The sequence below is a fragment of the Styela clava genome, chromosome 12 (genome assembly GCF_964204865.1).
Source record: "Styela clava chromosome 12, kaStyClav1.hap1.2, whole genome shotgun sequence".
Lineage (NCBI taxonomy): Eukaryota > Metazoa > Chordata > Ascidiacea > Stolidobranchia > Styelidae > Styela > Styela clava.
The window spans coordinates 15819191-15847057 of record NC_135261.1 but is presented as its reverse complement, the minus strand read 5'-3'; the positions used below and the strand labels follow the sequence as shown (position 1 = coordinate 15847057).

General features: G+C 33.5%; 4 protein-coding genes across 7 annotated transcripts; 2 read left to right on the top strand and 2 right to left on the bottom strand.

The window, feature by feature from the left end:
• Positions 1-3211: 3211 nt before the first annotated feature.
• LOC120330149 (uncharacterized) lies at positions 3212-5933 on the top strand. Of its 4 annotated transcripts, none has more exons than XM_039396999.2 (4): positions 3212-3432; positions 3978-4200; positions 5059-5178; positions 5554-5933. In XM_039396999.2, exons 2-4 carry the CDS (start codon positions 4005-4007, stop codon positions 5664-5666), a joined length of 429 nt encoding a protein of 142 aa, XP_039252933.2. In that variant the 5' UTR covers positions 3212-3432; positions 3978-4004; the 3' UTR covers positions 5667-5933. The 4 variants fall into 4 exon arrangements, with proteins under 4 accessions (XP_039252933.2, XP_039252932.2, XP_039252929.2 ...); XM_039396998.2 differs by having other exon boundaries at positions 3975-4200; XM_039396995.2 differs by having other exon boundaries at positions 3212-3548.
• Positions 5934-8383: 2450 nt separating this feature from the next.
• LOC120329205 (uncharacterized) lies at positions 8384-12347 on the top strand. Its single transcript, XM_039395743.2, has 3 exons — positions 8384-8572; positions 11802-11900; positions 12154-12347. Exons 1-3 carry the CDS (start codon positions 8410-8412, stop codon positions 12240-12242), a joined length of 351 nt encoding a protein of 116 aa, XP_039251677.2. The 5' UTR covers positions 8384-8409; the 3' UTR covers positions 12243-12347.
• A 2028-nt stretch (positions 12348-14375) lies between these two features.
• Positions 14376-17660, bottom strand: LOC120330213 (uncharacterized). Its single transcript, XM_039397077.2, has 6 exons — positions 17462-17660; positions 17217-17336; positions 16107-16302; positions 15799-15987; positions 15546-15656; positions 14376-15040 (listed from the first exon to the last, which is right to left on the bottom strand). Exons 1-6 carry the CDS (start codon positions 17617-17619, stop codon positions 14822-14824), a joined length of 993 nt encoding a protein of 330 aa, XP_039253011.1. The 5' UTR covers positions 17620-17660; the 3' UTR covers positions 14376-14821.
• Positions 17661-23269: 5609 nt separating this feature from the next.
• On the bottom strand, positions 23270-27469 carry LOC120330436 (uncharacterized). Its single transcript, XM_078118318.1, has 6 exons — positions 27329-27469; positions 26922-27055; positions 26695-26768; positions 26540-26608; positions 26387-26467; positions 23270-23510 (listed from the first exon to the last, which is right to left on the bottom strand). Exons 1-6 carry the CDS (start codon positions 27446-27448, stop codon positions 23353-23355), a joined length of 636 nt encoding a protein of 211 aa, XP_077974444.1. The 5' UTR covers positions 27449-27469; the 3' UTR covers positions 23270-23352.
• Between the last annotated feature and the right edge of the window lie 398 nt (positions 27470-27867).

The following is a 27867-nucleotide window of genomic DNA, read 5'->3' as shown; positions in this document are numbered from 1 at the left end:
TCTATGTACGACATGATGAATAACCACCCTGTTGTTTTGGACATGAAAAATTAATTTTTACTTGTCATTTGGAGAACAAATTTAGGTAATACTTAGGCTTATTTTTGGTTTCGGTACTTTGTCGACGAAAAACCCTGCAATCAACCACATATTATGCATCTATCAAGTTGGGACTAGGCAATAAATTATTATAATTATGCTAGAACCAATGAATGGAAGCACGAACAGGCAAGGGTGGATCCAAAATCATGCTTTGTATGGGATACAAAGCTGTTTATAGATTGATAATGTGAAAGCCAAAAGTGTAAAGAAATCAGAGGCGTTTTAGGCAGCTTACTTTCGTTAAGGTATTACTCTTCACATCCATATTTAATGTATTTTGTATCGGGAAAATCTAGATTTTGCGGGTTGATTCACTCGGGATAATTTACTTACATTTTAATTAAACATATATATGGGGGGTTTTGTTATCTTGTTTTCCGTCAAATTGTTTTGTAATGCGGGTTTCTCACAGTTTCATATTACAACTTAAATAGAAACCATTTTTTTCCATCATATAATTCCGTTCAACGATCGTTCAGATTTAGAGTAACTTGAAAAAAGTTTCAACAATTTTGTTCCGAAAGCACATAAGTAAACTTGTATGACGTCATAAAAATGCTCTTCATTAAAATTACATTAGTTGTGAATTGATTGCTCATCTTTCTTTATTTTGCTACGGTTACGTCACAATAGTAGAAAATATCAGAAGAAAAGTGATTATCTTGCAATTTTATTCACGTTGAGGATATTAATACCTCCATATCTTTATATTTTTTTTGACTTATATCAATCAGGTAACATTTTCATAGTATTCTAAGACCATCGCAAAAGCATTGATTTAGGAGGTATCTTGACCCTCTGAATATTATATTCCCATATTGCACGTCTATGATTTTTTTTATCAAATACTTTTCATGCATGTGTTGTTTTCTATTTTCAATAAAATGATCTAGAAATATTGCGAAATATATAACATTTCCGCACTTACAAAGCGGCAAGTCATTTACAGCGCTGGAATCTAATCATTCAAAGTAGCTATCATGAATATTGATGTTCTGCTTCCAATTTCATACGACACAAACGTAATCTGATCTTGATTCCGCATCGTCAATCAACCTTTCATACATTAAAACCAGAACTCGAGAATGATTCTATTTCACTTTCAACTGGTATTTTCCGATAAGGTGTGTCTTTGATGATATTAAAAATATAGACCCAAAACAGATAAAATTAATGGGTAGATTAAACTGGACTAAGATTCAGCATAACAATATATTTTTTTATAAATATTCTTACCAATACTTAGCTTTTCAATTTGAATAACATTAATTTATTTATTTTATTATTTACTCGCATTAAAAGTTTACACCGTAATTCTAACTCGAAGTCTCCTAATTATTTTTAGTTTAAAAAAATTTTGCAAAAGTTATTTCCCTTTACGAATTGGAAGCAATATTATATTAAAATTCTTCAAATTTTATTACTAAACTTTTAATTTTTGAAAGACTTTTAACAAGAGTATTTTCAATTGAAAACGTTTTTATATATGTTACTTAGATGCATATTAACCATAATTTGGAACTGGTTGGTTAAATTTTACATATTTTACCTGAAGGTATTTATTTCATTCAATAGGTATAAATTTCCCCGAGTTCACAATTATATGTAAACGTATGTCACGTCACTTAAGCTTGGCCATTGTTTTAATGAAGTCAAATATATGTCGAAATATCTAGTGTTGTTTAATTGTATTTTTTTTATTGAAATATTTTGGAAAAATTCGACTTTAATGAGAAAATTTTTGAAACGATTTGGCTTAACACGATAAAGTGACTTGAAATTAACTTGACTTGATGAACTAGTAAAACGATTCAACTCGATAAATTTTGTTAAATTAACTTTAGACTAATTAATGTCCTGTGAATAATGGCTTGGGTTATTTCGAACTCATAAATTACCAGAACCAATTCAAACATCATATTTACTCATGTGATTGACTTGTATTGATCGTATCGCATTTTAAACAGGGTCATGTGTTATACCGTAAGGAGGGGACTAGTTAGGCAGACTGTTTTTATCTGCAAACCTGACTTTTTGAACTATTCTGTGATCAGAGAACAGTCCAGTATTTCACAAAGTTATCAGTCCATCTACAGACTATCGTGGTTTTAAATACAATTTTAGGTAAAACTATCTTGCATATTCATCAGTAACCTTGAACAATTGACATGCGCTGTGAAGAATAACATCATTTGTAAATGCACTGTCGGATTAAATTGACAAATCATGACCCATCTATATAACGTTCAATCCGATTGACGGTTTTGTATTCTAAACATACAATTAGCACATCAAATAACTATGTGTGAATTATTACTATTGTTGAAACTAGAAAACAATTCAGGATTTTACCATACGGAGAATCGCAATTTCCGGGAGGGAATCATATCTGCTCCTGCAATATGCAAAAACTTGATTTGTCGTTATATTTATGCAACGCGTTCGGTTTTAACAGGTTATTATCGTAGCTCGGTCCAGTGAGATCAAAATGACAGCATTTAAAAAATGTGATATGTCCTGTTATTCCTGTCCTGTTATATATGTAAATGTTATTCAATATTTTTTGCGTTGCGCTGCAGTGGAAAGACAGGCCTATATGTAAAGGGATCAGATATTTGCAAAGAACTCTAATATTCAACCATGCTATGTCGACGACCCCTGGCCCAATTGGTGGATTGAAAGCCATATCTCAAACACTTGAATGTTTTTGTATGCGCATGCATCTTTATCATTTAGGCTCAAATATGTACTAAGGAATCGAATTCAAAAGCTGTCCTACGTTCTTAACTAAACCTCCACTTTTCACTTTATTTATTTATGTTGTTTATTAAGTAAATGGATATAAGAGGGTAATCAAAATTCGGACCTCCTGAAGTATGCGCACCAAGATGGCGCACAACCTGAACTCAGGTTGTGTACCAGGTTAGGGTTCAGGTTGTGCGACATCTTGATGCGCCTAATTCAGGAGTACCCAAAATTCTGTCACAGAGGTTATGAAATTTAAAATTAGGTACTAATATATTTCCTTTTTTCATCAGCGCAAATACATTCGCTCATTATTTTAACAAGAAAAAGGCGTAGGGATATTAAATTCGCATTTGTTTCTACAAGTGTCAATTGCGTTCATATAGCAAAGATTTCTTTTTTTCTTTTAATGTAATTACTTTATTCCCATGTTAAAATGACAAAAGAAAAGCTTGTTACTGACACAGAAAGAAAAAGTGCGATACTATCTATAAGTAAGCGGTGCATATGAAATGAAGTCAGTACTGTTACAAAGAGATTTGTAGGACGGACAACGTTGGATAATTTGAAAGACGATCCACACAGGTATCGATCAGCTACTACGGGGCATTGGCACAATTTCAATCAAATATTTACGTTTTATACAATTGGAAGTTTGTATAACGCACTTCGCATTATTGTACTAGGAAGCATTTGTTACTGTGAGATTCTCATACTTTATGTCTGCTTATTCAATTCGTTATTAGGGATGATTATTTCGAATCTAATATTCGAATCGAAGAGTAATTTATTCGGATTGGTTCAGATAAAAATTTCGAATCGCCCCCATCTTGTTTTTTTTTCGTCCACCGAATATGATGATAAATACTTCAATTTTATTTATGGCAGCCATATTATTAAAATGCAATTCTGTCTTATGCCATTTTTTAATGAAACATGTTTATTATAGTGTGCGACGACTCAGCCAACTATGTTTTCAGTAATTTATATGTCTGCAAGATCTATTACAATAAAAAGTCAGATACAATACGTATCTTCCAAGTATTCGAGATTCGATTCGGAAATCATAAGGTATTCGCAAATTCTCAGCCCTAGTCGTCAAATAATGCTTTTTTGTCTGATTTCAGCAGAACAATTTCTTTATTCAAAATATCAAAATGAAGAGCAAGTTACAACAACGTAATAAAAGTTGGACAAAGTTAGCAAAACGAACTTGGGCGTTTGTTGCCTCTCTTTGCCTCTTGGCAATTCCTCTATCTGCTGGATCTCGTATACACCAGACCAGTGACGCCAGGGAAGAAGGAAAACTGAAAATTGATGACACCAGTCTACGCGGTGGACGTAAGCTTCACGGTATGTTGATTGGCCACTGAATTTTGGCTGAGTCAATTATTGGTTGCCCTTATGTTCCATTGCCAGTAAAACTTATTAACGCATATGCAACAACTTTTTCAATCACTAGTGCATAGTACAATGGAAGATTGATAATTTTTATGGCTACTCTAAAATTGTCTGGTGTATTTAGAATCTGAATCCGCAGTTTATCATTCATGTTCTTCAAATTACATAAATAATCTGCAAAGCTGTAAAACAATTAGAACAGACTAAATCACCGCACATGTTATGTAACAGAAAAGGACATTCGCCATATCACATCAAACTTTGACACAATAAATGCACCAATAACCACGTCTTCACATCTTTACTATGCTATGTGTCATTTGTAAATTTTATGTGAACTTATTAGAATGTGCCACTCTAAAGTGAAGACCCCAGTTGGTGTGCCATGCTGAATCTATATTTTCGATATTTGCGCTATTAATCCTGTTGCAGTAATTTTAAAAAAATTTCCAGAAATTTTGTTGTCATTCATGCACACCGCTGTGGTGAATGATGTTAGCTTTGTTACATTAAATATGAATGTTAATCTTCAAAATGTCATGGTCGTCATTGTATTAAGTGGATTTACAAAACGACAATTTTGATCCTGAGGTTGATAAAATTTGATCACTGAAAAGAGACACTGCATATTCATTGGTTCAGTGGTTCTGCTTAAAAATAGATAATTCATATAAAAAATTAATCACTATTCGTTGCGTCAACGAAAAACCTGAAAGCTGAAAAATAAATGACATTTTTGTGATGGTTTAGCTTTCAACGTAAAAATATAAAATGAAACTATTGCATTATCAATACATCCCTTTTTTTCAGATGTCAGCGGACTTGTCGAATTTCAAATTGCACTCAAGAAAATGATTGAGGAATATAAACAACTACAACATGAATTAGAGTATTGTAAGTCGACTATGTCAACTGGAGGAACGACAACAGGTAAAAACTAAATTGTTTTCAGTAACGATACAAAATACCATGCTTTTATTTATTGAAAAATTATTAAATCCATCAATAAATGTCTCTACTTAATGATTTTGAACTGAAGTATATGGAATACCACATACTGTACAATCATTCACTTCAATAATATATTTTTCACAATAAATTTAAAACTACATAAAGTTACTGTATTTCAATAATGTCGTGTCAAATTATGCCTAATTTAAGAAATGGCCTCAAATTTTGCAACACTTAAGTCGTCAAAATTGAATTAGCCTGATATTTGTGCGTCAATATCGACATTTTGGTCCACAGACTGTATCACCCATAACTTCAATTAAACCATATTTTCTCTCGGCGTTTTGTTTTAAGACTCATCTCGCCAACGTCCACATTCGTACGATGACGTAGTCAGTGACCAAGACGAGAGAGATATTGACATAGGAGAGAGAAATTACTACGGTTGGATGCCTTTTGGAAAATGATAGTTCGCCCAAACAGTGAAACATTCTTATTCGATTTTACTTCGGACATTCAAATGAGAATCAACGAGTTCCAGTCAAATGTTATTTATTACTCTGTATTTGTGTTGTTTTAATTGGCAATTTCGTAGGTGCACAAGATCAGATAATAATATCTGACAAAATGGCAATGCGACGTGCGATTTGAAGTACTATCAATTGGTATTGTAATAGCATAAAACAATTGTAATTGCATATTATTTATCGTTTTTTTTTTCAAATACATTTTTCTTCCAATATATCGATATTGTATAAACAGGCATTGGGTTGTTTCAGTATGCTAACTTATACGAACAATAGTCATCAACCAATCTCTCTAATACGTAGGGTTGGTAAATCTTACGAAGGCGGGTACGGCCATGTTAAATCAGCGCTTAGGCGACTCTTAGATATTTTCGTAAGCCGGACTCGAACCATGTAATAAAATCTTGCGCCTGATGCGATTCTGAGAAACAAGATCGAATATAACTCGTTTCAGTCATGTCGATGTTTATTGCCGTAAACGTTAAAATATGTAATCGTTTCTGTCACGGCTTCGGAAGCAAGAAAACGTCGCTTTCGGAAGTTTGTTCTGATAAAGCAGGGGTTTCCAAACTGGGGTACATGTATCCCCATAAGTTAATTTCGACTTCACAAGGGGTACATTAGATCAAGTATAGTATAAGTCTATTCTTTCCGTAACTCTAAATCCGCCTTAGAATATTTTTATCGCCTGATGTTAATAACTTGAAGACCTGAATTAGGAACCCCCATTAGTAAGTCACATTCTCTCCCCAGTAGAAACTTTAACTGCAACTACAGAAATTACGTTCGCATCTAATTTCTACGAGAAAGTAGTTAAGAAAGCTGAAAAACCAATAGAGTCGTCTCCTTTTATCGAAAATAAAATTTACATAGCACCAATCTTATCTTGACAATCAATCATGGTCTAATACTGTATCAGAATTTCGGTTTAAAAAATCCTAAATCTGAGATCAAAGAGTTGGTCACTAAATATCTTATGAAGTCGGAAAATGAAATTGAATGAAAATCTTGGTGAAGTCGAAATTGCATATCTTAGGAATCCTTTCATCGTGAAGGCTCAGACACCGCAGAGAAATTAAAGTGGTTCTTGGTCCACGGTGTGCGATTCGTATAAAAAGAGTCGAGATTTTCAGTACTGCTTGGAATCACAGATCACAGCTCAAAACACCTTCAGCCGATGTATTGTTCGTTTGATTGTAGTGTGTTTGTTCAAGCTTATATTACATTGTTATTTAATAATTTCGTGTGCTTTAATTAGTAATAAATCTAAAGTTTTTATCAGTTTATATGGCATGTAACGGGTTGCCTTGCTATAGGATATATGTTGTGCATCAGAGCAACTTAAGTAGCCAAAAATAATAGACTATTTATGAGGTGCACGAAAGAATATAAATTGCCCAATTGCCCAAGGGTTGCTGAGAAACAAAAAGTTTCGGAAACTCTGTTATAAAGTCTATGCCATGGAATACAAGTAAATGTTATTTAAAATCTATTCCACGCATTTATAGATATTGGTTTAGCGCTTTGAGCTTTTTTCATTTAATTTAAATCATCATGACTTGGTCAAATTGGCTCCTCAATCTTGTCTTATATTTGTGCTTGAATTTCCCATCTTACTTCTGTATTGAGACCAATAATTTGAGACTTAATGCGACCAAACTCGAATCATACAAGAGAAGACATAGTTTTTTTTACAATTTCCTCAAAGCAAGGTCACGTGCATTAACTTAGACGTAATGGAGACTGATCTCTTAGCAAATTCAAGAGTCAAGAATTCCTGAAGCTAATATGCGATGATGTATTATTACGCGCCAGCAGAATTACTCGTGGTTTAGACCTAAAAAAGCAATACGATTTGAAGAAACATTTCGCGAGACAGAGCGCTATAGTTTCGGGAAGAACGATGTAAGTTCTTCTGTAGTGTATTTTAATCACTTATAAACCCTTTTCACGCTTGCAAGATGTGAAATAACATATTTGCACGGATTGATAAATGGGGTTGTGTGGCAAGTGAAGAGTGTTTTGAAGCAGATGATTGGGTACATGCTTCTCAAAATTTGATTGAATTCCATGTTTGTATCTCTGGGTGTCAGAATTGACTCGTTGATTCAGAGAAACAACCAACAGTATAAATTACCACACAAGAGACTACATGAACTTGTCTTGCTATGGTTTAAAATTATAAATATTCATGAAAGTTTCTGCAATTTCAGGTTCATCTGATAAGAATATCAGATATATGTATACTTTCCATAGTATCATTACAAGTATGCAATTACATGAACGACATAAAATAGTCAGAAATGTGTATAAAAAGTGTCGATTTTGCACAAGAAAAATTGAAAAAGACGGATGTCATCATAGATGCCAGAAAATCGAAAAAATAAATTTGAAATTTCAGTATAAATAGCCTTTCTGAATTAGATTTGGCGTTTTATGTTGTTGTCAATCGAGTGAAATGATTGTGCGGCGATAAGATTAGAAATCTACGAGACAATAAAACTGTATTTGCTATACATCAGTTTGAAAACTACGATTGGGAAGGCCCTTAGAATTTTTTCTTTGAGTAGCAAAGTAAACATAATTTCGATTTAGTCTTACTTTTTACAGTTTGAATGCTAACCTATCCTTTTTATTATATCAAGTTCATTAACCTAAGATAAATGATAATTGATTAAACACCATGTGTTCAAAGAGGAACGATGTTAACTTTGTGTCAACTATCCGCACTCTGATTTTTCTCGTTTTCTTTTCGACTGTGGCTCTTGGAGAAACTCGAACACCCCGCAGCGATCCTTCAAAGGAAATAGAGGACAATAGCTATTACGCAAGACTCAAAATGCGAGGTGAAGCTAGTAACACAAAATTGTGCATGAGAATGTTATCACTAAACTTAACCTCACTGTACTATTCAGACTGTCATCAGAATGAACTTGTTTTGAAGGTTGAAATACATACGGTATATATGTATAAATGATATGTATTGAATGCACACGTTGTTGCTTGAAAATCTCATAACAAAACGAGGAATCTAATGAAGTAACAAACCAAATATTTCGGTCGGATTTCCATAATAAACCATTTTATACACTTCAAGTCTAATATGTCATACATACATGTAAGTGGTTTCTGATTATCTAATCCAGCGTTTCCTAACCTTTTTTGTCCGCGGACTATTTTCTTATCAGCAAAAACCTTTGCGGACTCAAGGTGCGTCTATTGCAACCGCACTTTGTGTGAAGAAGCGATAAAACCAAACACAACAGAATTTAACAAATTTCAAAATTGGAAATTCGCCGCAATTACGCGTTCGTTAGAAAAGCCAACTTTTTGTGTATAATGGCTTTTTCTGTCGCACAATATTCAATCCATGACAACGACGACAATTTAAATGTCTTTCTATTTTAATTTAATTGTGTTCATGGTAACTCGCGGTTGCGTTGACTTACAACAAGATGAAAGCATTACTTCTTCAAAATGCCACGGCAATCTGTGAACATAATAATGTGAAAATATATTGCCCCATTATATATATTTAGTTATAATACATATTTTTTGCGATCTTGCGAACTTGTAATCGTCGTTAGAAAAATCCTACTATCTGCTATAAATTTCCAGAAAGTACAACTTGATTTAGTACTTATTAAAAATATATTTAAAGTATATTAGTAAATCAAAAATCATTAGTAAATCAAAAATCATTTTAATCTGCGGTTCTGTTGACAAAATGAAAGCAATGCTGCTCAGAAAATATCATGACAATCTGTGGACACAAAAATGCGTGGCCCGATTATATTTTGTTTTAATTCATTCGTATTTTTGTGAATTCGATAAATCTGAGCTGTTGGTACAACACTTACGGCGCTCCAGTACTGTACGTACCAATGTAGAGGCAGTAAAGCAAAAAATTCTAAGGAAAAATGCCCTGGTACGTATACTACAGTAGCACTTGAAATTTTGTCTTTTGCAATGTCTAAAAAAACGTTATTAATCGGTCGCGGACCATCATAAAACAAAACTGATAGCGTTCTCCGTTTTATTTTTAGTATTGCCGCTTTTCAATTTAGAAAATTTGGATTTCTACCATTGACATCCACCACAAAAAAAAATTATTTCTCGTTGTTCGAACTCGTAAGAAACACCACTTTGGGTATTTATCAAAGCGTGTGCAGACTCGTGTTTTCGTCGGAAATCCGCAAGTCTGATTAAGCGACGCGCAAGTGACCTGTCGCGTCACCCGTTACCAAATTTTTAAATAGTAAATTGCTATTCTAATAGTTGAATATATGCCCAGCTCTACTCAGTATCCAGTAATTATTGACTCGATTAATGTTATTCGAATAAATTTTATGTGTTATGTAAATCCTAACATAAAATCGTAATTTGTCTGATAGTTAAGTTCCGCGGACTCATTTGAGACCGCGGACTCGGGTTGGGAAACACTGATCTAATCTAATCTAACCGGTCGTCAGTGAAAAGACCATAATGTACATCTTTCTGTTTTCAGAATCAGTAAATATAATATGAAATACTTTTTTGTTCATCAATCTCTAAACGACTTTTCATAAAATGTTTTCCTATTGTGTGTAATAGTGTTAAAATTATAGAAATTTGACATAATTGGTAAAACAATGCAACGGTAACATGAAAAAGGCCATAAAAATGGGAATTTCTTTTTTGACTCGAAAAAAAAACATTTAACCCGAAGTGTGTGTTTGAGTGAGTTTTTTTTATCTGTTGTAAATGATCATGATAACACATTCAGAGCCTTAAATCGACATGCAACAGCTTCTGAAACAGTTACGGCGATTTCTCCATTTTTATTTTAAAAATATCGCCCTGGGAAAAATCCCAAGATCTGCGATAAAATCTAAGTAAATCTATAATAAAATTCCTTGTTTTTTCGTTTCTTGGTATTTTTTATAACACCGTTTTTTAGCATTCCTCTGTTGGCAATACGACTCATAAGCGACTTCGTACTGCACCACTGGCTACGTCAGTCTTTTAAATTTTTGAAAAACCGAGAAAGTCGATAAGAACTCGTGTGACTTTTAAATATAGATAATTTTGATATTTTCGATGATTGTTTACTTCAACAAGAATTACTAAGCTCAATATCAGAATATAATTAGTTTGTTCGCCGGAATCTGGAATCGTGCACCCGGTGAGAAATATCCCTTATTACGCGAGCATCAGTGACCAGACGTTGAAGTAGTGGATCTGCAACTCAGATTTTCGACTGCATGACAATGCAGGAATACTAAAACTGAAAAGCGATGTTTTTAACTCGTCAATTTGGCACTTTGGGTATATTTTGTGTCAATATAACGACGTATCTCTGCTCGTAAACGAAAAATTTTATTGCGAAATAAACATTATTTTTCATTAAAACCAATCCAATTTTTTGAATTTCGTCAAAGACGACGATAAAAAAATGTTGAAATTTGTTCTGCGCATAGTACCCATTTAATTTGCATGTGAGAGAGGTATCCTGGTATCCAAATGTGTTATCTTACAAGATTTTTCTTGTAATTTTTGCAGTTTAGACCCCTTTACTCATAGCAAAACTTCTTTTTCAACTATTAATCTGATTCTTAGCGCAAATTATTCTGATTGGTTACTTTATTCCACTCCAATGATTTTCATTTATGCGTGAATAAGAATTTTTTAATATAAGTCTGGTAAACAGCCGTGGCGTGATTTACCATTTTTTAAGTTCAAATGTTTGAATAGAGAATTTTATGCAGAGTAGTAATTTATAAACATTTGAGTTCAAAATGTTTTCAAATGTTATTTGAATGTTCAAAGTGCGACTTGAGGAAAAAACCTTTGGGAACCACTGTAGTATTGCATCATACCGCACATCAACCAGTGAAGGAAGACAAATCCAACATAAAAATGCACACACCTTGTTTGTCGGAAATGTACATTCTCCCCCAAATCATCAATCTTTTTAAACAAATATTTACGTAGAAATATAATTACCTATTATACTGATTACTTTTAAAGAACATTTTAGCACTGATGCTCATTGACGGTCTGATTTATAAATCGACGATAAATTTTTAATTTCAGAAAACAATGACGCAAGAGGAGTTCAGATAGACAAAATGATTCAGGAGATGAAACGTCTGCAAGCAAAGTTACAGTCTTTCACGACAAATATGGCGACAGGTATGACAAGTGTGGCAGAACTGCATTTGGCAATCTTTTATTGTTTTATTTATTTATATTGAGGGTCAAAGGTAACATGTGCAGAACAGTGCGGGTTGAGAAACATGGTTGCCATTTATATATTTTCACAGGGATTATATTTCACTAATTTTGGACGATTTGGCTGCCTCATTTATACTGTAACATGATTGAAAAAAAGTGACAAATAAATTACAGTCAAAATCAAATGTAATTTCATGAATTCGCATTACAGTGTATGCTGACGTCGTCAGTGACAAAGATGAGAAAGACATAAAGATAGAAGACAGAAACTACTACGGTTGGACCCCATACGGAAAGTAAAAGTAGAATTATCCCATGCGAAATATACGGACTTAAAAAGAAAACAGTTTATTACTGGGATGATTTTTTCAAAAGCTGCATTATTTTCTTATTATTTTCAGTGTGTTTTTGTCAACTCTTACAATACATGAATAAAAATGTGATTGTTTTTCCGTAATGTTTGTTTGAGTATATGGAATAACATCGTTGGATATCAAGTGGTGTCCAGATCAGTATTTCAAAAATATAGCTGAGATGCAGATGTTTACCTTAGCACCGAATCCTCTCTGAAACAAAATATTAAATGTCATACATTGTGTATATGTGATAGCAAATCTGGACAAATCTTTGAATGATGGCAAGGCTTATGTGATAGTCGGTGAAGATAGTATACTTTCGATAGTGATTATATATTTTAAATAACACCGCATGAGATCTACGGCTTTCAATGTCAAGAATCTGAGCCTGACTACAAAATCTGACTTCGTGTCTTAATTAGAATATGCAGTTTTAAACAAGGAACCGTATATTCTTTGATCAAATAGCAAATAATGATGATTCCTGTATTAGAAGCGTGTTAGAAGACTCAATCTATGCCCCAACACAATTTGCAATTAGATTGCACATCTGAAAAGAAACATGTGTATTTATCTCCCACAATCTGATACTTTTTCCTCAAACATCATTACCGCTCTATCAAATATTTTCATCTAATTTCAGTGAATAGGTATGTTTTTGTCGACATCTAACGTTTCTCAGCCCACTAACACCTACAATTCGCGTATTCAGCTCAATTCCGATATGATCTCGATACGATCCCCCTCTTTTCATTTCACGGATCCATTGCATCTCAAGAATTGTCATTTGAATATTTTCGGCGTCATTGAACCCTTTGCACTCAGCATCAACTTTTCTACGTTTTGTTGCCATTTGCCTAATTATGATTGAATTAAATCCTCATTAACGAGTAATTATGAATTTTATACTTGTATAGAATATAATATAATTTAGTCTACACGTGTCTAACAATAAATTATGTTACGTAAATAAACATAATCGTCAAAACAGTTGTTTTGTTACTATAATTCAGTGGAGCGTCGCGGGCCGGATTATGTTACTCGGCGTGCCGGAACGGCCCGCGGGCCGTAGGTTGCCGACCCCTGCTTTTCATTTACCGGTATCCCAGTCGCTTACATTTCTGAGCGCTCTTGTCCCATTTTCCGCTGCTCAACTCCATCAGCTAACCTTATCTTCTACTTCTAATATCCTATCAATACCCTATCTGTAACACCATATTTTTCTCAAACTCGCTAATCCTAACTAAAATCCCATTACTCTACATCAGAGTTATTAAATTTTCAATAAACCGCCTGATGCCACGAGGACTATGGGGTATTAGATGGCGCAACAGCGACATCTGTATATAGTATATGTCCTAATGACTACGAGGAACTGCTAAATAATAATGATTAAGATGACTAAGCATATATACAGTTTAATCCAAGACGGTGTGCCCAGCAACGGGCTTTTGGCTGAGAGAGTTGATACCGTATTTGACGAATATATTCTGTTGAAAAGTATTGTTGAATTACCGGCTCATCAAAGTGGTTAAAAATAAGCCTGCGTTGTGGACAGTATTCCTGGGGTTGGCGAAGCATTTCCCGTCACATAGGAGAGTTTGGAGAAATGCACCTTGACCATTAAGTGACCGTATTCCGTACAATTCATTTTATTTAGTATTTCTATTATTGCCTACCAATCAATAGTCAGGAATCATAATGGGTAGCATTCGTGATTTGATTGTGTTGTGACGATTCAAATAAACCAAAGATGTTGAGATCGATGACTTTATGACAGGTAAGATGGTATTTTAAATTAGAATTTGACTGGAAGTTTAGTTCTATTTTTATTATTTTTATCTACAATGTATTTCTTCTATCAAAAATAAAATGATGCTTGATAATGAAAACAGTCCTGTTTCGATCGTGATAACACTATACATCGTATACTAATTACAAAACCGTATCATGCAAATGATAAATATAAGCTTGTATTATCATACTCAACATATTTCATATATATAAACGTAAACGTAATTATATCAAAATATGTTTTCAGAAAAATTCACACGAGCCTTTATTTAAAACGCTAAATGTGAAAATATTTATGAAGGCCAATCACCGTCAGCGTCACCGTCTATATGGGATTCGTTTTGTGTGTGTGATAACGCCTCAAGATTGAAAATTGCGAATCGAAGTCTGGAAGACTATGATACGGCACTCTAAAAGTTTAGATATCCGCACTACTTTGTATTGCGTGTCCATATACTACATTGCTTTCTTGTTATTCAAGTTATAATGCTCATTAACTCATTAATATCCATTTAGCGGTAAATTGATGATTTGGCAAACCTCATTAAAATATCTCTATAAGACCAACTCAATAGTCTAGAACTCATAATACATTGATATAATATTGATGTATTGCCAAATTATTCAGTATTTACAAGTGCCAATATATATATAGATAGCCCGAAATCTGATATCTGTGTTCAATATTTAATCAATTCTATCATTCTTTTCAATTTGACAATCCTGTCTTTATGTAGACTTAACTCCGTAGCTCCATTTGGCTTCGTTCCAAATAATTTCTCCCATGGTTTTTGCGCCCGCCGTCCAGCGGTAGTTACTCGATCCCAAATCGGTCCAGCCGTTTTCAATACCTTCAACGGGAACCTCGTTATCGGGGCGTACGGAGTAGGTTATCGAAATTCTGTCTTTTCTCGTTTCTGAGTCGTCCGAAACGGCAACTCGATGTTTCTAGAAATTCAAATATGCACTGTCCCTTTTAGCCCTAGTGAGTGTGCATGTCCAAATTAGTGCGTCTGAAACGAATAACTCGCTAACTAATCCCATATCCGATATAGACTGGTAACTGGACGAGAGGTTGTGGTTCGCCATATGATTGATCCGTCTTATCGGTTTTCCTCTCATCGGGATAAATATGTATATCATATAATAATACATAAAATAGAAGCCAGACAAACTTCGTCAAGTGCGTATGGTGAAGTTAAACAACATTTATAGATTCTTTTACGAAGTTTTCAGATAGAATGAGTGCTTTAACATACAACTAAAATATATCAAACGTTTTTTGAATCCTTAACCTCATAAAATTTGGTGTGTGACGGGGTGCGATTTGTTACATGGGAGCATAATAGTACATTACTTTTGTAAAATATTGAAAAAACGGAAAATGAAACTATTGATACCTTTCTCAGTCTCAACTACCACCAAGTATTTAAGTGTCGCAGGCACTACTTACAATTGACCGAATCTTTCCTCCGGTACATTTCTGTATTACATCACCAGTGATCAGAAGCATACTATTCGAAACGAACGGGACATCTATGTATTCACCATTTCTGTCGAGCATCTGAAACCGTAATCCATAATCAAACAAAGCGCTATAAAACTAAAAATATTTTTCAAAAAACATCATTTTGGTTCGATTTTTGAATTGGTATCAGTAAATCTATAAGGGTATATAGGAAGAGCACATCAAAATTGTCAATTACCTGTAATCCACCTTCAGTATTTTGAAATATAAATGTAACAAAAGTGAGATCAGTGTGTTCAACAAGTCTACAACTTCCCTGTGGTAGTTCTTGATTATCATCAACTGGTGGATAATGATTTATTCGAATCATTGTGTAGTTTCCTGATTGATTCATTCGACTAGTCAGCTTTCTAAAATATTGCTGATCCTGGTAAAAAAAAATTGAGTGAAAAACGTGTAATTTTATTATTTGAATATTTTCTATTAATATTTTTATGAACTATTTATTATGCTCTCTATTTTAATCCTATATACTTTTAAAATCACCTGCAATTTCATTTCTTGCGCAAGAATATCCATCATGAAGTTTGCCAGTTTGTGAAGTTTTTCCCCGAGTTGTTTAATGTTTTTGGAGAACTCTGGGGTATATTTGTCGGAAGGCCAATTTATATTAGGCGAAGAGAATCCTGTCCCAGTAAGATATAAAGCCTCTTTCCCCTTTGGAACAACGTGACGAAACTTCCTTATACAAAAAAAGTAAGAACATAATTCCAATAGAAAATAAATAACAACTAGAACAACATCCACAAGTTTTGTCTCACCATCTCTATAGGGCTTTGAGTTAGAAGTAATATATAACCTCAGTGGCTCGAAACCCGTTAGTTGATGTTCGATTTTTTCAGGAGGTTCGCGCGGACCTGCTCTTGGATTGTCGTGATATCAGCGATTTTTGATGTTTGTTTTAGATATTAGATGACCTTAACCTTAGTAAGTTGTGTGCACCGTAGCTGACAACTATAGCGTATACATATTGAGGGAATTTTGTTAGAGAGTTCGAGACGAAATAGATTTCGTTCTTACAATTTTGAATTCAACCACAAGATACGTCCATCGGTCCATGTATATGTAATGCTGTCATATCCAAGCTTGTGTTGCTTTGACTGCACTAGACCGATTAAATATATATATATATATCAATACGATTGCCTGTTGAACTACAACCCTTTTTCCATCGACAGAATGTTGTGTGCTCTTTTACAGATACTACAATGGAATATGTTTTTTCGAATTTTTGAAACCTGTCTTTCCGAAAAATGTTTTCAGCCGTTTAACTGGACTGACTGTAAACTTTCACCTGTTTATTGTCCGTGTATCTACCAGACAAAATAACGTGCGCTATACGTTCATTCCAAACTGGGCGAGTTAGTGTGACTTGACGTGCATAAACGTGCATTTTCTTATTAAAAATCAGTTTTAGGGTTTGTGTACGATCAATCTATTTAAATCATTCCAATTCCAAAAAACATAGGAAATCGTTACAATGTGGTCGGCGATGTGAGATATTTCGAATAATATTTCACTTCTATGACTACTAAGTTATGGCCTATGAGAGTAGCGCAAATTTACATATACAAAAATGTTTTGCGTTGAACTTACATGTCGCCGTCAAACGGTACATAACCAACAAAATCCTGATCCAATCGATACTTCAATTTTATATCGTTATCCAGATGGAAAAATGCGCTTGCATTTTCAAAAACATTTGCAATTTCTGACCTGAAATAATATAAAATGATATATAGTACAAAACGAGGAATTGTCGGTTCGATTATTTGTTAAGTCTCTGAGTGCAACAAGTTCTAGAATAAAATGTGACATGTCAGAGATAAAAAAAAAATTACCTTCCAATTCCGCAGTTTTGAATGCAAACATAACCTTTAGTAGATAACGCTTCGTATATTTTTTCACTAACAGCTTTCATACTTTGTTTTGGAGCTTCATGTTCCACCGGATTAAAATTTTGAAAATCAACTATTGTGAGTTCGTCTCTGTCAGTCATGGCGTTACTTCAAGTTAAATTACATAAATTGAGAATACATAAACTCTATTAACATAAACAATATTAGAATATACATTTTAACCGTGTTGATAATCATTCACTATCGAAATACATATAGAGAAGGGTCCTTTTTCCATTACTAGTTAGATCAAAATTAGCGAATTATCTCCGCCCGACTCCGTAAAGTCAATAAACAAACAATATCTCTACTACCAAAATATCTTGTAAAGTTTGACAATCAACTTGAATTATTCCGATAGCAGAGAATGAAATACTCCTAAGTATTAGATACAAGTACACAGAATGAATACGGAATCACGAATACACAATATTACAATATCACGAAAAATACAAACACTCAGCTATTGAACGAAGGCAGGAAATACTCTATTACTCTTATTCGTAGAAAAATTCCATATAGGAAATGGAATAGACACAACAAATAAAAAGCTACAACGAACATGCACTATTGGCAATAAGCGGCTGAAAATCATGGGTACTCACTCTTTCAATATTCTTTTTTTTAATAACATTTTTAAAATATCATCATTCGAAATTTTTTTGATGAAGTGTTTCATGGTTCATGTTTTTCTAGTTACTTGGTAGGTAATTGCAGCAATGTGCAAGAGCTTGTGAATCTCAAAACATTGTCGTTCTGCATTAATGACACACCACATTATTCGGAGGGAAGGGCCGAGCATCTTACTACCACAGAAAATAAACACTCTTTTGTAATTTTGGTAAGATTATTCGCGTATATTCTACAATCATTTTATGGTGTCACTTACTGGTAGGGATGTAAGTTTCAAATATTTTTTTTGCGAATCGATTTTCGAATCACAATGTTCCGATTCGAATATTTCCGAATCTGATTCTATTTAGTATATCATCATATTATCGTTAACTTTCTTCAAATTTGGAGGAAATATAGTATAAATTTTGATAAAAATAACAATAATGAGCGTAAAAAGTGAATGAAGTTACTAGAAAAACATATTGCATGGATTTATCGACTACCAAATATATTCGACTGAGATTCATTTTTTGTTACAAAGAGGGTTACATATTTATTTACATACAATACCGGTTGTCTAGTCTCTATTGATTGTTTCTTCTAAGATTGACCTTCAAAGTACATCTAAATGATAAATGCTACTTAGTACCGTTTGCGTCATGCTTTTAAAAGAAGCAATGATAACGAAGGATGCATCGTAGACTTGTTTTTCAATAAGGTATAAGGCAGGGGTGGCCAATCTGCTTTCGACCACGATCGACTGATCGTTAATATGGTTCTACACAAAAACGAATTGGTACTGAATATGCAGATAACTGCACACACGCACATACAAAAAAATCCACTGGTGCCAATAAGAAGGCTTTGTGGGCACAATGTTATTAAAATCGACACAAAATTTGAATTTTTATGTTCCATTCAAGTTGTTGATTTGATTATTCAATTGTACCCACAGTAAATGTTTCATCATTTATATAAGATTTATTAAAATCACACAATTCAGATATGAGCGTGCCTAATTTTTAGTCGTATGTGTTGATAATTCTTCAAGAAACCTTGCCAAGTATTCATGTATTACCCAAACAGCGAAAAATAAATACTCTCAAACAATGAATGTTACATGACTGCTCAAACTTCAGTATAATATCTAACTTTTAATTTCCTCCAAATGCAATTCTTCGCTTGCTTAGAATTGGAACAAATTGGGCATTTGGATGCCAATGCTGCCATTGCGAAATAAATTTATCACACTACTCGTGACGTGAGACAATAACTTTCACATACTGCGGAAGGTATTGTAGGATCGTTTGTCAGTCTAGTCTAGACACGCTAGTGTTCCGCGGAACACAGTTTGGAAAACGTTGATCTAGAATCTAGATGAACGTTTAGGATATTAAATTATTTGTGAAACTTTGTAACATTTGAAGTAGTCGAACAAATTTGAGCGAAACCATTGGTCCCACTCAAGCTGCTGCTACCAACATGAAATATAACAACTCTGGGAGTGTTACGACTTTGGAAATCTGTAAACGTAAAGTAATGAAACAGCTGCGTCGTGCAATTGCCCTGTGTTATCTATGTAATACTTTTTAAAATCGAATCAAGCCTCTTTTTCCTAAATTGCTTCGAATCGATTTTAATTGATGTTGATTCGAATCGCTTCGAAATTCTGAAACTTACATTCCTACGTCACTAGCAATCTTTTAAAACCCGCCAATGACCAAATCTTAATAAAATTTGAATAATATATATATATATATATTATTCTTAATAAAATGAACAAATCTTGATGAAATTTGAATAATTTAGATATACTGTATATATATATATGAGTTCTATTTATTTGTGGTGATTTAAGATCAGTATTAACACACGCCCAAAATAAAAACTCTCAAATACCTAGAGTTTACCTTGAGTGATGTGGAATATAAATAAAATCAGTGTGCTCAACGAGACTACACGTCCGCGGTGGCAATTCCAAGTCAAGATTAAGTGCTGGATGATTTTTTCGAATCATTGTGTAAGAATCTTAGGAAATTTCAATATCCAATGTTTCATTACCTGGTCGCATGTCTCCAAAATATCAAGAGTTTGCCTTGATGTTCTAATTTCCTGATTTAGTGTTAGTGTGTGAGTTAAAATGTCGGTGGGTGCAAAAGTATATATGTGTGCTAAAATCGGTATTCCCGAAGTATGTGAACCAAGATGGCGAACAATGGAACGTATTGTCTGTACCAGGTTAGGGTTAGGCCATAATTTCGGGTACAATTACTATGAAAGAAACTTGGCTAGTCCCCGAACTCGTAATAGAACTAAAATAATCCGTTGTCTGCCATCTTGGTTCACATACTTCGGGAGTACCCTAAAATCTGCGGGTGCAAACGTCTGGGTGCAAATGTTCGAGCGTGCAAAATTTTACAGGTGCAAATGTAACGGTGCAAAGATGATGAAACCATCATCAAATCTTGTAGCCAACACATTTCGGTACGGACGATAGGTTATTTATATAGGGCACTCTCGTACGCATCTTTGTTTGTTTCTGTGACGAAATACTTGGAGTTAACGCTGTTTTACCGCGTTATGAGCAAAATGAATATATACATATGATTCAAGCGAGGCAAATCTCAGACAATAGCAGTGGAACATGTGCTCCAGAGGCGCTGGGTCCAATGGGTTCTGCCCGATGGGTCCAAACTCGGCAGTGGTCAGTTAGTTTTTTTTTTTTATTGCTGTCTTGGCCGATGACCTTTCAGGGTAAAGAAGTTTGAAATGAACGTAAGAGAAAAAGTTTGTTAGCTTATCGTTTAATCTTTGAAACCGCTAAAGAGAAGATTTGCGATTGTTTGTATTTTGGCGTCACTGGTAATTAATTGGATAGCTGATAGAGCTTGTAACCATTCGCGTACGAAAGATTTTGGATTGTTTGTCTAAAAAGGATTAGTGCAAGTGAAACGATTCAGATTGTTTTTTATCAGAAGTAATTTGTCTGTTATAAGCAAACTAATTGCTTCCTCGCCGTGGGAGAAAAATTGAAAGTATTTGCGCTGCGCATTTGGGTTTTGAAAAACATAACTCGACAATCAAATCAATGGACATGGACATTTGAGTTCGAGTTATGATTTTACATTTTTGCTTTGTAGAATGGATATAGACTTTTAACAAAGGAATAGAAAAATCGTAGGTGGGACTTCTGCATTTTAAGGTAGTATTATATTAACTGAATATGAAAATCTTTATACGGCCATAATTTGCCAAATGTGAAAGATATTCAATGGTCGGCAATGAGCGATTAAAATTATTTAATCGTTCATACCACATGATCGCTGGAAATCACTGGGTTTTAGACATTTTAGCCATTAGACATTAGAATCGGTGTATTAGATTACTCTAATTTTTTGATAGTCAATTATGACTGTTGTTTATCTGTATGAAAATCATCGTTTCAGCTTTTTGGTATCTATGTAGAATCAATACATTAATTTTTGATATTGGGGTATGGAATTTCTTCCAGTGCACATGGTCGAATATTTGAGCTTTCGCATGTATTTTCGGAGATAAAGATTACTGATTTTCAAGAAGTTGTTTTTATGTTGGTATTTACAGAATTTTTGATAGTATGTTTATTATTATTGCGGAATAGTGCGTCTTTATAATCGGAATGAAGGTCGTTTTAATTTCATCTTAATGGGTACGAGTTATATTGTTGGATTTTTTTTTTCAGGGTTTATAATCGTATGTTTATATCTTGATATATTTGCACAGAGATAATATGAATTGGTGGATTTTTGATGTTTCTTACCGTGGTGTTTACATGGAGGTATTTTATCGTGTATGGTAAACATGTTGTTCCGTGTAATTCCAATGCGCTCAAAAATAACTTTATAAAATTTACCTGTATGGAGGTATTGCGTGAAGTATACTGTACGGAGTTTTTGATAAATTTTTTAATTTTTTTCAATTTTGCAAGCTGTATATTTGAATTTTACATTATTGCTTGTGCGCAACCGTAGTTTTTCTGTAATTCCAATGCGCTTAAAAATACGTTTACAAAATTCACCTAGCGATGTTTTGTTACTCTGTTTGTTATAGGGTCGCAAAATAGCCTGTGATTAAAGTGTGTATGTTAAAAACACTAATTTTTATTTTTGTGATATAGATCATAACAAAATTACCCAATTTTGTTTGATACAATAAGTAGATAGAAATATTTGTTTGTTATGTTTCATGGTGTTCATACATTGAATGATTCATTAGCATTCGATAAAATCTGGGTTGGACTTAATTACTTGGTATGTGTTTCATCGCATCGGTACATTATTGTGAAAATTTACTAATCATTAAACATCGGGGTTAAGAGTATTCCACACAATGTGATCGGCGCTAACTACAGATAAACGAAATCAGTTACGTTGTGTTGGTTTACAGCGGAAATTGAAAAAAGTGTAGTAGAAGAGTAGAATAAGTTATTATAACAACAATCAACTTGAAATTTTTGCAGTGACATAATTTATGTTTTAAAATGTCCTGATGAAATTTTATAATATTTCTCTTTTACTGCGGTGGGGTGATTTTTTTTTCCCGAAAACGTTCATTCAACACGAGGATTTCGTTACATTGTACCCCGAAAGAGATGGATGCTCATCATGGTTTTAGTATATGTTGAAGACATTTAATTTTAATTTAATGTGAATGTAAAAATCTTAAATTCATATTTTGCACCCCGTAAAGCAAAACTTGGTTCCTCATACAGCGTTCCCTCTTTTTTTGGTTTAATATTTGTTCACTTAAAATATAGGTTTTAATATAGGCCTAAAATTAACATTGTATCTTACTTGAATCGGAGTTTAAAATGAGAAAATTAATATTTGAATGATGAGGCAATCGTAAAGGTAAAAATGTTATGCAGTAAAACGCTTTTTCGGACACGAAATAGATCTCTGTATCGTTTTGTTATTATGTTGTTTGTTCCTCTTGGTGTTTGTATTTCTTTTTCTTGTAGAGAAACAAACCGATTTTCTCGTTAACTACTGTGTCAATTACTTTGTAATTTCCGTGATTAAAGATTGTTTTTGTTTCTACAAAGCCATGACTTTTATTTATTCCTAAATTATTTGCGAGGTCTGATATTTGATTTAATACAAAGAATTTGTAAATAATTCAATAGAACGATCGATGCATGGGGAACATCTCAATTTGAATTTGAAATATCTGCAAATTTTTCACGATTCAAGACCCATGAAATTCTCTGGATGTTCAAGTGCTTCTGCAAGATGAAGTTGTACATTGATTCCTTTTTCCATGAGTTCGTTCCACATCATGGTGACTTGAGGAATTGTTGGATTCATAGTTGGAAAGCCAGCCCAGACAACCCATTCATCTGAAATATATTTCAAATTGGATTTAATAAATGATGCAGAGGTGAAGTGCTGAGACTAAGATGCTGATATATCGTACTTTTCATGTTTAATAGGCAATACAACCAGAATCAAATTGAGATACTCTAAAATAGTTTTGAGTGACAGCACTTTTTTTTCAACACAAACAGACTTTTATGGAAAGACATTTTACATTCTGTAAGTTCAAACATATTTATGGTGCTTGTTAAGCTTTATTACACTGCATTTGCTGAAAACAGCTCAAATACTCCGACATTCACTGTAGTTTCAGAATTAATTTTGAATACCAAACTTTGATTTATCATTGTTTGTAAATATTGGCAACACAGTGATAGAGTAAGGTTTTTCATTTATTGTTAATAGGAACAGAGAGGGATTATGACAATATATTGCAATGTGATGGTGATGGCCTGGAATAGACCTTATTCATTAAAAACCCATCCTACGCGCGAAAAGTGATGTAAAATTTTTTTTTTAACATTAGCTCTTATGGGGAATGTGATCACCAGAGCAGAAATTTGCATTTTTTGTAATTTTCTAGATATCTTTCAATGTAGACGTGAGCAGTTTTGAAGATAGAATATTTTTTCTTTTTTTTTGATATTTTTATCATGATAAAAATGGTCAAGATTTTTGATAATCGTTCATTAAAATTTTAATGAGCGCGGTGTTTCCGATGGCGTCATTCTCACTAAACCATGAGATTCTGCCAACGCGCCGTGCTCTGTGGGATATGCGCTGCAAATGCAACGCTAATGTCGCTTTGGGTACGGTACCGGTACTGGAAGCGTTTAACATTGACAATCTATAACATTGACAATCTATAACTATAAGCAATCATTTACTGAATGCATGATGACGTGTTATTTAAACTACAGGTACCGTACCAAGGCTGCAAGAGGTGAAAACTAAATTATTTAGTAAATACTGAAATAGGCCTAAGAACAATAGGCTACAAAAATGTTGGCCATCCTGTCAATAGGCAGGATAAGTTGTACGGTACCGGTATACAAAAAAGATGAATATCTCCAACCTATAATGGTACAATACCGGTCTCCTAACTAGGTTAAAAAACATGACTGAATACGAGAGAGAGATTTATTTTGTCAACCAGAATACAAGCATTGTACAGTTGTATCAACAACAATTATATACAAAACTCACAGTTATTCGGTATAGACTGGGGAGCGATACGACCATCACCGTCAGCTCCCCCCTGCCCCCCATGTTCGCTATCAAGCTTAACAGTAAATTAAGATGTTTGAACAATCAAAAACTCCTTGGAGGAAGGGTTGACTAAGTTACGGAACATTTTTGGATTCGGTTAAAAATGTAGTCCATTATTAAACCACTGCTTTTTTTTGTAGATTTTCACTTAGTGGACACTTGGCAAAAACGACAGTTAATTTACAAAAAAAAATTGTAAATAATAACAAATCAGTAGAAGTCAGCTCGGGTATTCAAACATGTGATGATTGAAGTGAGAAAAAAATTTGAAGTCACGTTTAGGATATTACATTAAACAACAATGGAAAATGTACATTGGAATCAGTCAAGCTTCAAATGCTAATGGCATTAATGAAAAGAATATGCGAAATGAAGACTGCAGTTTCCATCTGGAAGTCGCTAAAACCTTATAGACTTGATAGTGTGGAAAGCCTTCTCACAATGCAGTAATAGTGGGACATATATTTATAATATCATTATACAGGCTTTAATTTGAACTATATGTATAATTAAAATATTTATCTTTGCTAATAAATGCTGAAAACCATTAATTTCAATCTGCTGAGTGATTAGGGCCAGAAATTTGCTGTAAGGACCATCACCAGGGCTGGATTTCTGGATTTACCAATAGGCTAGGTAGGCTGAAACCTAGAGCCTCAAAATTCGGTTTCGAAGTTTGTAATTCTTTTGAAAACTTGACAAGTTTGAACCCTACGAAAAGTATATATAGATATCAAGCTTTTCAGAGTAGAAAATTCTGTACACAACTGGTTTCAACCACATTGTAAACAGCCATTATTGCGTCGTTTGCATCATAATAAGGGAAATTATTATTATGCGCATTCTGCTGGCTGTAGCGGTTGTTTGATCAAAAAAATTGAAAGCAAAACTGCCTCAAGTAAATTTTTATTCTTCTAATTAAAAATTCACACCCATGAATGGGGAGAATGAAAAGTTTAATGCACTCATGTTTTTAAATTTTAAGCAATTAAATGTGGTGTTGTTCAGAGAAAAACTCCGAGCTCAAAAATATGAAGGGGTCTCTCATAGTCTAAATCCAGCCCTGAACATCACCAATTTCGGGATAGGTACATGGTGTCAACATATGAACTGAGTTAGGCCATTGGATTTTGAAAGTTGTACCAGAAATATACATAGTTACATGGAATTCATGAAATATATAACATCCAATAAAAACCAAAATAGGTCTTTCGTTGAACGCAAGTTGTGGTCCCAGTACCGGTATTCCAGTATTCTGTTATCACAAGCAGTTGGAGCGCATATACCACAGAGCACGACGCGTTGGCAGAATCTCATGGTCTAGTGTGAATGACGTCATCGGAAACACCGCGCTCATTAAAATTTCAATGAACGATTATCAAAAATCTTGACCATGTTTATCATGATAAAAATATCAAAAAAAATGTAAAAAATATTCTATCTTCAAAACTGCATACGTATACAATGAAAGATACCTAGAAAATTACAAAAAATGCAAATTTCTGCTCTGGTGATCACATTCCCCATAAGAGCTAATGTTAAAAAAAAAAATTTTACATCACTTTTCGCGCGTAGGATGGGTTTTTAATGAATAAGGTTCTATTCCAAGCATTTTTATATATGTGTATACCTGAAAGACTGCAAAATACATTTATCAAGTAATTCTTCTCATCACTTAAAATCAAAACATCATCATTGAACATTGCATAATCTAAATATAAAAAATAAAGTTGCGAAGATTTAGGCAATAGCATTTCACATCTATAGGTAATAGTAATTTTACCAATTTTTGCTGCATCTTCACTTCTTCCACCCTTTGGTGTTAAGGTGTGTGACGTTAGAACAGCCGATTCTATTTGAAAATTGAAATTATACTTTTTTACTGATATATTATGCAAATTTTTAATAGAAATCTACTAATTGATATAAAATATATACCATCACTCTTTTTGGGCTCATAGACACCTGCTCTCTTTGTTATCAAATGAACTGTCATAGTTTGTGAATGAGAACTAAAATATAAAGGTTGCATTGAATCATAGTTAGCACCATTTTTAGTCTAATATTTTTTCTATTTAATATTTATTTAAAGTTTAACTAGGGCACAATTATGTCCAATAACTCGAATATGAATTCTGGTTATTTATTTGAATAAAATATCTAACTTCTGATGTAGTTCTGTGATCATCATGCTCACACCTGTTCTTGTTCTGGTAAAATTCCTGAGTTTTACACCACCGACATCTTTTCCCATCACTGGATCATTGGTATGTAGAACCTCATACCAGGCATCAGGAAACTGCCAAGGAAAGGCATAGTAAATGCACATGAATATAACTGATCTGATATTATTTCTGGGTTATGGCGATCTCAGCTTTTACAGATTATGATGACTGTTTCAAACAAATGTTGACTGATTCTACTTGATGTCTGAATATATTTGTGATCATGCTAAACACAGCGTGTTGTAATATGTAATATTTCATCACACATAAAATAAATATGATGTTTTATGTATTTTCAATCTAAAGTTACAAATCATATGAATTCAATAGTTTTAATCCATTCCCACCTTGTCCCAGTCAATATCTTCATTATCCTCTGGAATCTTGCATTGTTTAGTCTGAATGAATTCAAAATTCTGAACCAACATCAATAATACAATAAACTTGCTCGTCATCAAGATGAACATTTCTTTTCAACCTGCTCTATGTATTTTAATGCTAAACTAACGTTGGAATAAAGAATAAATTCAATTTTCCCTATTTACGGAAAAGTAGGTTAGACTTAAAATAATTTGAGAAACATCCGGTCTTTTGAAACAACTAAAATAGGTGCTCGAAGGGCAATTAAAAGAACTTTCCATGTGTTCTTATAGAAATACAGTAAACCTGTAAGACAGCCGATCATATTGTGAATTATAGCCTACGTTCATTCATAGTTCCAAAGGTATTAAAAAGTGCAAGCATCATATGTTTCTAAGTAATAATAGTCTTCAAAATCATCTTAGACAATGGTAAATTCTGATAAAACTTTCAGAAGATAATAAAGGATACCTGTTTTTTTTGTACATTTGCTCAATTTTCCCCATATTTTCTCAATGAATGGATT